Source organism: Panthera uncia, unplaced genomic scaffold, assembly GCF_023721935.1.
Source record: "Panthera uncia isolate 11264 unplaced genomic scaffold, Puncia_PCG_1.0 HiC_scaffold_1705, whole genome shotgun sequence".
Lineage (NCBI taxonomy): Eukaryota > Metazoa > Chordata > Mammalia > Carnivora > Felidae > Panthera > Panthera uncia.
The window spans coordinates 23,727-38,460 of NW_026058366.1; the positions used below are offsets into that span (position 1 = coordinate 23,727).

Consider the following 14,734-nt stretch of genomic DNA (forward strand, 5'->3'; position numbering starts at 1 on the left):
ATATGCTGTACCTTTTATTCTTGTGACTTAATTCATTCCATAACTGGAAGCTAGTATCTCTTACCCCTCTTCATTCCGGCAACTATGAGTTTGTTCTCTGTGTTTATATGTCTGACTGCTTTTTGTTTATTCATTAATTTGTTTATTTTTAGATTCCACATGTGAGTGAAACCATATGGTATTTATCTTTTTCAGCCTGACTTATTTCAGTTAGCATAATACCCTCTTGGTCTGTCCATGTTGTAAAGAATGGCATGATCTTGTCCATTTTTGTGGCTGCCTAATACTCGACTGTGGGTGTGTGTACACACACCACTTCTTCCTTATCCACTCGTCTATCAATGGATTTTTAGGTTGCTTGCATATCTGGGCTGTTGTAAATACTGCACTAAACATAGGGGTGCCTATATCTTTTCAAATTAGTGTTTCTATATTCTTTGGGTAAAGATTCAGTAGTGGAGTTATGGATCATATGGTAATTCTTAATTTTTTAAGGAACCTCTATACTCTTTTCTACAGTGGCTGCACCAATTTGCGTTCCCACCAGTAGTTCCCTTTTCTCCACATCCTTGCCAACATTTGTTGTTTCTTGTGTTTTTGATTTTAGCCATTCTGACAGGTATCTAGTAATATCTCCGTATGGTTTAAATTTGCATTTTCCTGATGATTAATGATGGTGAGTATCTTTTCATGTGTTTGCTGGCCATTTGTATGTCTTCTTTGGAAAAAATGGCTATTTAAGTCCTCTGCCTATTTTTTAATTGTATTATTTGTTTTTTGTGTTGAATTGTATGTGTTCTTTATATTTTTTGGATATTAACCCCTTATCAGCTATGTCATTTGCAACTATCTTCTCCTATTCACTAGGTGATTTTATTTGTTTTGTTGATGGTTTCCTTAGCTGTGTAAAATCTATATTTTGGTGTCATCTCAATAGTTTAATTTTGCTTTTATTTCCCTTGCCAGAGGAGACATATCTAGAAAAATGTTTCTATGGCCAGTGTCAAAGAAATTACTGCCTATGTTTTCTTCTAGGAATTTTATGGTTTAGGTCTAACAATTAGGTCTTTAATCCATTTTGAGTTTATCTTTGTGAATGGTATAAGAGTGTTTCAGTTTGATTTTTTTACCTGTGGCTGTCCAGTTTTTCCAACATCAGTTGTTGAAGAAATTGTCTTTTCTCCATTGGATACTCTGGCCTTCTTTGTTACAGATTAATTGACCTTGAAAGCACAGATTTATTTCTGGACTCTCTATTCTGTTCTATTTATCTGTGTGTGTCTTTTTTGTGCCAGTACCACACTGTTTTGATTAGCATAGCTTTGTACTATATCTTGAGATCTGGGATTGTGATACCTCCAGCTTTGTTCTTTTTCAAGATTGATTTGGCTATTTGGGGTCTTCTGTGGTTACATGCAAATTTTAGGATTGTTCTAGTTCTATGAAAAATGTTATTGGTATTTTGATAGGGATTGCATTAAATCTGTAAATCTGTAAATTGCTTTGGGTAATATGGACATTTTAACAGTATTGGTACGTCTGATCTATGAATATGGAATACCTTTCCATTTGTGTCATCTTCACACACATCTTATAGCTTTCAGAATTTGGGTCTTGGGTAAGCAGAGAAGTAGGGGGACTGGGATGTTCCTTCTCCCTCAAACACAACTGTATTGAGGTCAGAACACTTGGAACACGCAGGAACTCAATCTTGGGAGTGACAAAAATCTCCACAGGTGGACGGAGACAGCTTGGTGGGACAGACGTGCATGTAGAATTGGGGGTGATAAAACAGCATAGGCATGGAGAGGAGGGAACACCTTCTGTGGAGAGACAAAAGGAAGAGAAAGACAGAGAGGCTGAGGATTGTGGTATTGTGTTCGTACAAGAGAAAAACCTCTCTGGACCATGGACTGGGGAAAGAGAAATATGGAGAGTGCCAGTTTCTACTTTGCAAACAGCCTTAGGAACTGAAGATTGGAGCTTTCAAAAGTGCACGAATTTCTCTGGACTGAAGCCTCTGCCTAGTGGGGAGGGAGGCAGCCCTAGGGTGTGGTAGTGATCTCAGGGGCACATTGGGAGAGAACAGTCCCCTTCCTTGAGTACTGTGTGAAGAGGGTTTATTGCCCCCACAACGGGCACCAGCCAAAAGCCCTTTATCAGCAAGGCGGAGTGCCCCTACACCAGAACAGAATGCATGTGGTTCAGGGTCCCTTAAAACATCGGGTTTTGAATCCCAGCTGAGTGCCTAGGAGGCACGGGAGAACAGTGGAGGTGGGACCCACTTATACCAAATTGTGCCTCTCTGTGCCTGCTAACTGCTTATCTACCTGACACAGACTGACACTGAATAAACCAGATGGCCTCTCCTCCTGACCAGCACAGCCACCGGTCCCAGGCACCAACAGACAACTCTCCTGTGGTTTTGTATGTTAGTCATTCTCTTTTTTTTCCCCTCTTCTTCTTTTTCTTTCTACCATCTTCTTTTTTTTTCCTTTGGAAACAGGCTCATAGTTTCTGATTTGATTTTATATATCTATCTTTCTTTCTTTCTTTCTTTATTTCATCAAGCATTTTTTACTCTATTCTTTTTACACCTTTTCTGTATCTCCTTTATTTTCCTCTCTCTCTCTGGATTAAGCCTTATAGTTTCTTTGATTCTCTGCTTGTCTTTTTTTTTTTTCCCCCCTTTCATTTTTCTCTTTGTATGGGATCAGGTTCTTTGCCCTTTTCTTTTTTTCAAGGTTGCTTCAACAAACAAATCAAAACACACCTGATTGAAGGTCCAAACGATCCACTACTATGAGCAAGGAGGGGCTTTGTAGAGGACTGACCAGTGGGATAGAGCAGCCAGATATGCAGCAATAGAGGGCATTCAACATGCTCCAAAAACACATCCTGAAATGTCAGGGCCTTTTTAATATAGTAGTACTCACAGGTGCAGGACACGTAACAAAGTATTAAAGCACGTAAAAGACAGAAGCCTAGCCAAAATGATGAAATGGAAAAATTCTCCTCAAAAGAAATTTTGGGAAGAAATGACAGAATTGCTCCAAAAAGATATAAACACTATATCTGAATGAGAATTTAGAATAACAGTCATAAGACTAATAGCTGGGCTTGACAAAAGCATAGAAGAGAATCTGTTGCTACAGAGATCAAAGACCTAAGACATAGTCATGAGGAATTAAATGTTATAAATGAGATGCACAATAAACTAGATACAGCGACAGCAAGGATGGAAGAAGCAGAGGAGAGAATTGGTGAAATAGAAGATAAAATTATAGAAAATGATGAATCTGAAAAAAAGAGGGAAAGGAAATTACTAGATCACAAGGAGAATTAGAGACCTAAGTGATTCAATGAAACGAAATAATATTTGTATCATAGGAGTTCCAGAAAAAGAAGAGAGAAAGGGGCAGAAGATTTTATTTGAACAAATAATAGCTGAGAACTTAACTTCCCTGATCTGGCAAAGGAAATAGGCATCCAAGTCTAAGAGGCACAGAGAATTCCCTTCAAAATCAACAGAAACAGGTCAACACCATGACATATCATAGTGAAACTGGCAAAATACAAGATAAAGAGAGAATTCTGAAAGCAGCTTCAGGACAAATATGGTCCTTAACCTACAAGGGTAGTCACGTAAGGGTAGTAGCAGACCTGTCCACTGAAACTTGGCAGGCCAGAAGAGAGTGGTAGGAAATATTCAATGTGATGAATAGGAAAAATATGCAGTGAAGACTCTTTTATCCAGCAAGGCTGTCATTCAGAAAAGAAGGAGAGATAAAGGCTTTCCCAGACAGACAAAACCTAAAAGAGTTCATGACCACTAACCCAGCCCTGCAGGAGATCCTGAGAGGGACTCTTTGAGTGGAAAGCAGCAAAGACTGCAAAGGACCAGACTCATCACCACAAGTACAAAACCTACAGATAACACAATGACACTAAATTCATATCTTTCAATAATTACTCTGAATGTAAATGGACTAAATACCCCAACCAAAAGATGTAGGGTATCAGAATGGATAAAAAAAAACAAAACAAAACAAAACAAGATCCATCTCTATGCTGCCTACAAGAGACTCATTTTAGACTTGAGGACACCTGGGAATTGAAAGTGAGGGGGTGGAGAACCATCTATCATGCTAATAGATGTCAAAACCAGAGTAGCCATACTTATATCAGACAAACTAGATTTTGAACCAAAGACTGTAACAAGAGATGATGAAGGGCATTACATCATAATTAAGGGGTCTATCAAGAAGAGCTAACAATTATAAATGCTTATGTCCCCAGTGTGGGAGCATCCAAATATATAAATCAGTTAATCACAAACATAAATATATAGATAATACTGTGACTGCAGGGACTTTAATATTCCACTTACAGCAATGGACAGATCATCTAGGCAAAAAATCAATAAGGAAACAGTGGCTCTGAATGACCCATTGGGCCTGATGGATTTATCAGATATATTCAGAACTTTTCATCCAAAAGCAGCAGAATACACATTCTTCTCTATTGCACATGGAACATTCTCCAAAACAGATCACATGCTGAGTCACAAAACAGCCCTCAACAAATATAAAAGGATTGAGATCATACCATGCATATTTTCAGATCACAATGCTATGAAACTTGAAATCAACCACAAGAAAAAATTTGGAAAGCCCCGAAATACATGGAGATTAAAGAACATCTTACTGAAGAATGAACTGGGTAACCAGGAAATTAAAGAAGAAATTTAAAAATATATGGAAATAAATGAAAATGAAAACACGACAGTCCAAATCCTTTTGGGGTGCAGCAAAGGCAGTCCTAATAGGAAAATACATTGCAGTTCAGGCCTACCTCAAGAAGCAAGAAAGGTCCCAAATACACAACCTAACTTCACACCTAAAGGAACTAGAAAGGCAGCAACAAAGCCCGAAGCCGGCAGAAGAAGAGAAATAATAAGGATTAGAGCAGAAATAAACAATACAGAATCCAAAACGGTAGTAGAACAGATCAATGAGTCTAAGAGCTGGTTTTTTGAAAGAATAGACAAAATTGATAAACCCCTAGCCAGACTTCTCAAAAAGAAAAGAGAGAGGACCCAAATAGATAAAATCATAAACGAAAGAGGAGAGATCACAGCAACACCAGAGAAATACAAATAATTATTAGAGACACTATGAAAAATTATATGCCAACAAACTGGGCAATTTGGAGGAAATGGACAAGTTCCTAGACAGTCACACATTACCAAAGTGGGAAGAAATAGAAAATTTGACTAGACCCATACTCAGTGAAGAAATTGAATTGGTTATCAAAAATCTCCCAACAAATAAGAGTCTTGGACCAGATGGCTTCCCAGGGGAATTCCAACAGACATTTAAAGCAGAGTTAATACCTATTCTTCTCAAGCTATTCCAAAAATTAGAAATGGAAGGGAAGCTTCTGGACTCATTCTATGAAGCCAGCATTACCTTGATTCCCAAACCAAAGACCCCACTAAAAAGGTGAATTACAGGCCAATATCCCTGGTGAACGTGGATGTAAAAATTCTCAAAAGATACTAGCAAATCAAATTCAACAGTATATTAAAATTACTCACCATCAAGTGGGATTCATTCCTGGGCTGCAAGGCTGGGTTCAGTATTCACAAATCAATCAATGTGATACATCACATTAATAGAAGAAAGGATAAGAACCATATGATCTTGTCAATAGATGCAGAAAAGGCATTTGACAAAATACAGCATCCTTTCTTAATAAAAACCCTCAAGAAAGTTGCATATAAGGAACATATATGAAAGGCCCACAGCCAATATCCTCAGTGGGAAAAAACTGATAGTTTTCCCTGTGAGATCAACAACACAACAGGATGTCCACTTTCAACCACTGTTGTTCAACGCAGTGTTGGAAGTCCTAGCCAATTAGACAACAAACAAAAGGCATCCAAATTGGCGAAGAAGAAGTGAAACTTTCACTCTTTGCCGGTTACATGATATTCTACATGAAAACCTGAAAGACTCCACCAAAAAACTGCTAAAGCTGATACATAAATTCAGCAAAATCACAGGTTATAAAATCAATGTACAGAAGTTGGTTGCATTTCTGTACGCCAATAATGAAGCAACAGAAAGAGGTATCAAAGAATCGATCCCATTTGCAATTGCACCAAGAACCATAAGATACCTAGGAATAAACCTAACTAAAGAGGTAAGAGATCTGTATACTGAAAAGTATACAAAGGTTATGAAAGAAATTGAAGAAGCCACAAAGAAATGGAAAAACATTCCATGCTTGTGGATTAGAAGAACAAATATTGTTGAATTGTCTATACTATCCAAAGCAATCTACGTGTTCAGTGCAATCCCAATCAAAATAGTACCAGCATTCTTCACAGAGCTAGAACAAACAATTCTAAACTTTGTATGGAACCAGAAAAGACCCTGCATAGCCAAAGTAATGTTGAAAAAGCAAAGCAAAACTGGAGGCATCACAGCCCCAGACTTTAGCCTATATTACAAAGTTGTAATCAAGACAGTATGCTTTGGGCACAAAAACAGACACATAGACCAATGCAACAGAATAGAAAACCCAGAAATGGACCTATAAGTGTATGGCCAACTAATCTTCAACAAAGCAGGAAAGAGTATCCGGTGGAAAAAAAGACAGTCTCTTTAGCAAATGATGTTGGGAGAACTGGACAGTAACATGCAGAAGAATGAAACTGGACCATTTTATTACAGGATATATAAAAATAAACTCAAAATGGACGAAAGACTTAAATGTGAGACAGGAAACCATCAAGATCCTACAGAAGAAAACAGGCAGCAACCTCTTTGGTCGCAGCAACTTCTTACTTGACATGTCTCCGAAGGCAAGGGAAAGAAAAACAAAAATGAACTATTGGGACTCTGTCAAGATAAAAAGCTTCTGCACAGGGAAGGAAACAGTCAGCAAAACTAAAAGGCAACCTGTGGAATGGGAGAAGATACTTGCAAATGACATTGGATAAAGGTTTAGTATCAGAAATCTATAAAGAACTGACAAACATGACACCTGAAAAACTATCCAGTAATGAAAAGGGCAGAACACATGAACAGACACGTTTCCAAAGATATCAGATAGCAAACAGACACATGAAAAGATGCTCAACATCACTCATCATCAGGGAAATAGAAATCAAAACCACACTGAGATACCACCTCACACCAGTCAGAGTGGCTAAAATTAACAACTCAGGAAACCACAGATGTTGGCAAGGATGTAGGGAAAGGGAAGCACTTTTGCACTGTTAGTGGGAATGGAAACTGGTGCTGCCACTCTGGAAGACAGTTTGGAGGTTCTTCAAAAAATTACGAATAGAATTATCCTATGACCCAGCAGAGTATGCAGGAGTGCTGATTCAAAAGGGCATGCACACCAATGTTTACAGCAGCGCTATCAGCAATATTCAAATTATGGAAAGAGCCCAAATGTCCATCAACTAATGAATGGATTAAGATGATCTGGCGTGTACGCACACATACACACACACACACACACACACACACGCACAATGGAATACTACTCAGTGATGAAAAAGAATGAAATCTTACCATTTGCAACAACATGGATGGAAGTGGGGGGTATCATGTTAAACAAAATAAGTCAGTCAGAAAGATACACGATTTCACTCCTGTAGAATTTGAGAAACTTAACAGATGATCATAGAGGAAGGGAAGGAAAAATAAGATACAAGCAGAGAGGGAGGCAAACCATAAAAGACTCTTAAATACAGAGAACAAACTGAGGGTTGATGGGGGTGGAGAAAATGGGTGATGGCCATTGAGGAGGGTACTTATTGGGATGAGCACTGGGTGTTCTATGTAAGTGATAAATCACGGGAATCTACTCTTGAAGTCCTGACAATAAAAAAAATAAAAAGAATTCAGGTCTTAATTACACCTCCTTGGTTAAGGTTAATCCTAGGAATTTTACTAATTTTTGTACAATTATAAATAGGATTGTTTTCTTAATATCTCTTTCTGCTACTTCATTATTAGCATGTAGAAATGGAACAGATTTCTGTATATTAATTCTGTGTCCTGTGACTTTACACAATTCATTTTTCAGTTCTAGTAGTTGTTTTGTGGAGTCTTTAGGATATTATGTCATCTGCAAATAGTGGAGGTTTTACTTTTTCCTTATCAGTTAGAAGCCTTTTATTTCCTTTTCTTGTATGATTTACTGTGGCTAGGACTTATGTACTAGGTTGCACTGGTGAGAGTGGATATCCTTATCTTGTTCCTGAACTTAGGGGAGAAGCTCTGTTTTTTACCATTGAGTATGATGGTATAGCTGTGGCTTTTTTTTTTTTTTTTTTTTTGAGGTATGTTCTCTCAACCTGCCTTTTTAAGAGTTTTTATCACGAATGGATGTTGTACTTTATCAATTTTTTGTGTGTGAATTTATTGAGATGCTCATACTGGTTTTATTCTTTCTCTTGTTAATATGGTGGTACTAAACAATGAACGGGTCAACCAAGAAGTCAAAGAAGAAATAAAAAAAATACATGGAGACAAATGAAAGTGAAAACACAGTGGACCAAAACCTTTGGGATATAGCAAAAACAGTTCTCAGAGGGAAGATTATAGCAATATAGGCATACTTCCAGAAGCAAGAAAAATCTCAAATAACCTAACCTTACACCTAAAGATCTAGAAAAAGAACAAAGTCCAGAGCCAGAGGAAGGAAGGAAGTAACAATTAGAGTAGGAGTAAATGTGGGGTGCCTGGGTGGCTCAGTCGGTTAAGCATCCGACTTTGGCTCAGGTCATGATCTCACGGTTCATGAGTTCAAGCCTCGCATCAGGTTGTGTGCTGACAGCTCAGAGCACGGAGTACAGAGCCTGGAGCACAGAGCCTGGAGCCTGCTTCTTATTCTGCATCTGCTCTTCTTTCTGCCCCTCCCCCACTGGTGCTCTGTCTCTCCTGCTCTCTCTCAAAGATAAATGAACATTAAAAAAAATAAAAAACAAAAAAAAAGGGGTAAAAAAACAGAAGTGATCAGTGAAACCAGGAGCTGTCAAAAAATTAACAAAATTGGGGGGCGCCTGGGTGGCGCAGTCGGTTAAGCGTCCGACTTCAGCCAGGTCACGATCTCGCGGTCTGTGAGTTCGAGCCCTGCGTCAGGCTCTGGGCTGATGGCTCGGAGCCTGGAGCCTGTTTCCGATTCTGTGTCTCCCTCTCTCTCTGCCCCTCCCCCGTTCATGCTCTGTCTCTCTCTGTCCCAAAAATAAATAACAAACGTTGAAAAAAAAATTAAAAAAAAAAATTAACAAAATTGATAAACCTTTAGTGAGACTTATCAAGAAAAGAAGAGAGAGAGGACTCAAATAAATAAAATTAGAAATGAAGGAGGGAAAATAACAACCAACACCGCAGAAATACAAAGGATTACAAGAATATTATTAAAAACTATATGCCAACAAATGGGACAACGTGGAAGAAATGGATAAATTCCTTAGAAACATATCCCCTTTCAAAACTGAATCAGGAAAAAGAAGAAAATTTGAACAGACCAATTAGTAGTAATGAAATTGAATCAGTAATAAACTCTCAACAAACAAAAGCCCAGGACCAGATGGCTTCACAGGTAGAATTCTACCAAACATTTAAACATTTAAAGAAGAGTTAATAATCTATTCTCAAATTGTTCCAAAAAAATAGAAGTGGAAGGCAACTTCCAGATTCATTCTACGATGCCAGCATTACTTTGATACCAAATCATTTAAAGACATTATGAAAAAAGAATACTGTAGGCCAGTATCTCTGATTAACATAGATGCAAAAATCTTCAACAAAATATTAGCAACCTGAATCTAACAATACATTAAAAAGTCACCATGATCAAGTGGGATTTATTCCTGGGATATGAGGCTGGCTCCATATTTGCAAATCAATCAATGTGATTCATCACATTAACATGCAAAAGGATAAAAACCATTTGATCATCTCAGTAGATGTAAAAGAATCATAATTTTAATTTGCATTTCCTTAATGTTAATGGTGTTGGACCTGTTATTGTGCCCCTGTTTTCCCATCTCTTTTCTATTCATTGAAAAGTTTGGGTTTTGCCTATTTTTCTAATTGAGTTGTCTGTTTTGTTTTTGTTTTTGGTAAGCTGTTGAGAGTTGAGATGTCTTTATACATTTTCGATACAAGTATTTCATTGGTTATGAGATTTGCAAAATTTTCTTCCAGCCTAAAGATGGGAGAGAGAGGGGCATGTCGTTGCTGGAATGGGAAAGTACAGTCTCCCTATGTGGTCTCCACAGGGACTGATACCACAGGAAGTGGTAACTCATTACCAGATATTAGGGTAAAAATAATTCCTGGGCTCCTGCTTGGTCATCTCTGTACCTTGGCTTGGATGTTGGGGTGACTTGTAATTGCTTAGCAAGAGTAGAGGTTTAGGCTCCTCACTTGGCTTTTGCTGGTGTCACAGAGGCAGTCTTTTTTCTGTGGTGATTGGCTGGAATAGAGCAGTTATGGCCTAAAAGTTTTCTGTCTTGCTAGACTTCACCTTTACTGTTTCCCACCCCCCCCCAATGTTTATTCACTTTTTGAGAGACAGAGACAGAGTGTGAGCAGAGCAGGAGTAGAGAGAGAGGGAGACACAGAATCCGAAGCAGTCTCCAGGTTCTAAGCTGTCAGCACAGAGTCCGACGCAGGGCCTGAACTCAAACCGGGAGATCATGACCTGAGCCGAAGTCAGATGCTTAACCGACTGAGCCACCCAGGCGCCCCCCTTTACTGTTTTTTTTTTAGCTAATGAGAGTGGGTTTTTATTAGAGCCTTTTTCTATGCCCTTTGCTCCTATGTTGCTGGCTTCTTCAGCTCCCAAATCTGGAATATATGATGTAAAAAGTAAATCCAGGGATTGCATTACCATGTCATTCCTTAGGTCCCAAGATCCCTGTCTTCTCTACATCTTTCAGATTATTCTTTTTTTTTTTTTTAATGTTTGTTTATTTTTGAGAGAGAGAGTGTGTGGAACAGAGCACAAGCAGGAGAGAGGCAGAGAGAGAGGGAGGCACAGAATCCGAAGTAGGCTCCAAGCTCTGAGCTGTCAGCACAGAGCCTGATGCCGGGCTCAAACCCATGAACCACGAGATCATGGGCCAAAGTCAGACGCTTAATCAACTAAGCCACCCAGGCACCCCTGTATCTTTCAGGTTATTCTTAAGTTTGTTTTATATATAATGTCTAGGACTTTTAGTTATGCTTATCAAATGGAATAGGGAAAAGTACAACTACTCCATTACATCAGAAGTGGCAGCAGAGGTGCCTGGGCGCTCAGTCAGTTGTGTCCTACTCTTCCATTTCAGCTCATGTCATGATCTCATGGTTCATGAGATTGAGTCCCACGTCGGGCTCTCTGCTGACAGCATGGAGCTTGCTTGTGATTTTTCTCTCTGCCCCTCCCTGGTCTCTTTCCCTTTCTCTCAAAATAAACATAAAAAAAAAATGGCAGCATAATTTAAGGTATTTTAATTTGAAATCAAATGTGGCTGTTATCATCAAATAGGATTCTAAGTAATGATTTTATAGGTAAAGCACAGAAATCTCAAATTTTATATTTATGGTAGCTTTAGATTCTGATCGTGTAGCCTAGGAAGAAGTACTAGTTCTTTTCCGTTTCTTAGGAATATTCCTTTCCTTATTCTTTTTGGTAAAAAGCATCTGTAGTGAAGAGACCCAAATATACAATGGTCAAATAAGATAGAATTGTATTTTTCCTTTATATGATAGTCTAGGGCAGGAAAGGGAGCTCTGCTCTTTGAAGTTATCCAAAGACCCAGACTGGCTTGGCAGCTGAGCCATTTTTACACATGGCTTCTGATTGTTTTAGATACTATCATTTTTAGGTGGCAAGAGTAAATGGTGATGGTAGTGATGGTGGTAGTAAGGGAATGTGGAGGTCAAGAATTTGCTTTTCTTTTTTATTTTATTTTTTAATTTTATTTTTAAGAGAGAGAGAGAGAGCAAGCAGGGGAGGGGCAGAAAGAGAGGGAGACACAGAATCCAAAGCAGTCTCCAAAGCTGTCAGCACAGAGCCTAATGCTAGGCTCAAATTCACGGACCACAAGCTCATGCCCTGAGCCGAGGTCAGATGCTTAACTGACTGAGCTACCCAGGAGCCCCAAGAATTTGGTTTTCTAAAGACAGGAAGCAGAAGTTATACTTAACTACTTTTGCTCATATCCTATTGGCCTAAACCTAGTCATATGGTCTCACCTAGCTACAAAGGAAAGTGGAAAGGTCTCTAGTTTTGTGGCCATGTGACCAGCACATGGTTAGGGTAAGGGACTTCTGTTACTAAAAGAAAAATGGTGAGAATACTGGGGGACAGTTGAGGGTTTTATATTTGTTACTTTAGTGAAACATTTTTTAGAAGAAATTAACTGTGTCGTCCTAATTATCATGAGCTATTTTATTCTATAGTTAACTGTCTTTTTTTGTTGTATTCTTGTTTTATTGTAAAGATCAACAGGACCTTTGTGGTCCGTCTTAGCCTGGATATATAACTTATTTTTATATAACATTAACTATTTGGACTATTTCAAGTAAGAATTTGTTTTTATCTTCCAGGATTTGCCGAGTCCACAGGGAATAAGATGCAACCCAGAAGCTGTATGTGGTCACATCATTATTGAGAGCCATGAAAAAGGATGTTTCAGGACTCTAACTGCCAAACAACCACAATTGGATAGCCACCCTTATGTTTTCAGACCTGCTGACCCCTCAGACGTTATCAGAGGACAACGGAGTCCATCATCATGGAAAACCAGACACATCAACCTTTCCAAATCATTAGACCAGAGTAACCCTCATTTCAAAGTTTGGAATTCCTTGCAGTTACGAAGTCCTTCCCCCTTTCAGAACTTTACAGCTGATGACTTCAGAATTAGCCAGGGTCTTCGAATGCCATTCCATGAAAAGATAGACCCTTGGCTATCAGAATTAGTAGAACCTGTGCCACCCGAAGAAATGGATTGTCATTCTTCATCACATATGCTTCCCCCAGAACCCATGAAAAAGTTTACTACTTCCATCACTTTTGCATCTCACCGACACTCTAAATGCTTTTCAGATTCCTCTGTTCTTAAGGTTGGTGTTACTGAAGGTAGCCAGTGTACTGGAGCATCTGTGGGGGTATTTAATTCTCATTTCACTGAAGAGCAAAATCCTCCCAGAGATCTAGAACAGAAAACCTCTTCCCCTTCATCATTTAAAATTGTTAGTCATTCGCCAGATACCGCTGTGACTATTTTAGCAGAAAGTAGTAGGCAAAGTCAAAAATTATCTATTGAACATTCTCAGCAAGAAGAAAAACTCTTAGAAAGATCAGATTTTAAAGGCAGTGATCCTGAGCCCAGTACCAGTGCAAAGTATAGCAGTGTCAAAGAAGTTCATTTTTCTGATAACCATACCCTCATTAGCGTGAGCAGACCAAGTTCCACACTAGGAGTAAAAGAGAAGACTGTAGCTATAACTCCAGATCTTTCTTCGCACGTTTTACTTGAACGACAAGAGCTCTTTGAACAAAGCAAAGCCCCACACACAGATCACCATGTGAGAAAATACCATTCTCCCCCTCCTCAACATCAGGATTATGTAGCTCCGAACCTTCCTTGTCGCATTTTTCTTGAAAAACGAGAACTCTTTGAACAAAGCAAAGCCCCACATTTAGATCATCAGATGAGAGAAAACCAATCTCCCTTTCCTCAAGGTCAGGATTATATAGCTTCAGACCTTCCTTCTTCCATTTTTCTTGAACAACGTCAGCTCTTTGAACAAAGCAAAGCCCCAGATGTAGATCACATGGGAAAATACCATTCCCCCTTTCCTCAAGGTCAGGATTATGTAGTAGAAAAGAATAATCAACATAAATTTAAGTCATACATTTCTAATATGATAAATGTTGAAGCCAAGTTCGATTCTGTGGTCTCCCAACCAGTCCCAAATCAGTGTACATTAGTAACATCTGCATCTACTCCACCCTCAAATAGAAAAGCACTTTCTTGTGTTCGTATAACTCTTTATCCCAAGACTCCTTCCAAGGTGGATAGTGGAACCTTAGATAAAAGATTGCATTCATTGGATCCTGCTTCTAAAACAAGGATGAATAGTGAGTTTAACTCTGACCTACAGACTATATCTTCAAGATCATTGGAACCAACCTCCAAATTATTGGCCAGTAAACCTGTAGCACAGAATCAAGAATCTTCAGGTTTTCTAGGACTTAAATCTTCACCGGACTTCCAAGTTGTACAGTCTCCTCTTCCAGATAGTAATACTATTTCTCAGGACTTGAAAACCATACCTTTTCAGAATAGCCAGATAGTAACCTCAAGGCAAACACAAGTGAACATTTCAGATTTGGAAGGATATTCCAGCCCAGAAGGGATTCCAGTATCTGCAGATCGGTGAGTCTCATTGTGATGACAAGCAAGCTGATGGGATTTGTGATAAAGGGTTTTAAATACTTAAGCAAACGCAAGTTCTTGGGGGAAAGGCAGTATGATTTCTCTTAGGGGAGGTTGTATCTGATTAATCTAGGTATTCCAAGGCATAAATGCCTAAGTAAGAGAAAACACTTGAAAGTAATGTATTTATAATTTCAGAGGGCTTTTGACGAGACTTGACATCAAGTGTTTCAAAACATTGAATTACTCTGAGAAAAGTCTTTGATC

At 38.7% G+C, this 14,734-nt stretch overlaps 1 protein-coding gene across 1 annotated transcript in view; it reads left to right on the plus strand.

The window, feature by feature from the left end:
• LOC125917327 (Alstrom syndrome protein 1-like) overlaps positions 1-14,524 on the plus strand; it is a gene marked incomplete at its 5' end in the record, with an annotated part of 38,245 nt that extends 23,721 nt beyond the window's left edge. The window contains one exon of the mRNA XM_049623563.1: positions 12,630-14,524. Coding sequence (XP_049479520.1) covers positions 12,630-14,471 — 1,842 coding nt within the window. The remainder of the gene's footprint in view (positions 1-12,629) is intronic.
• Positions 14,525-14,734: the final 210 nt, after the last annotated feature.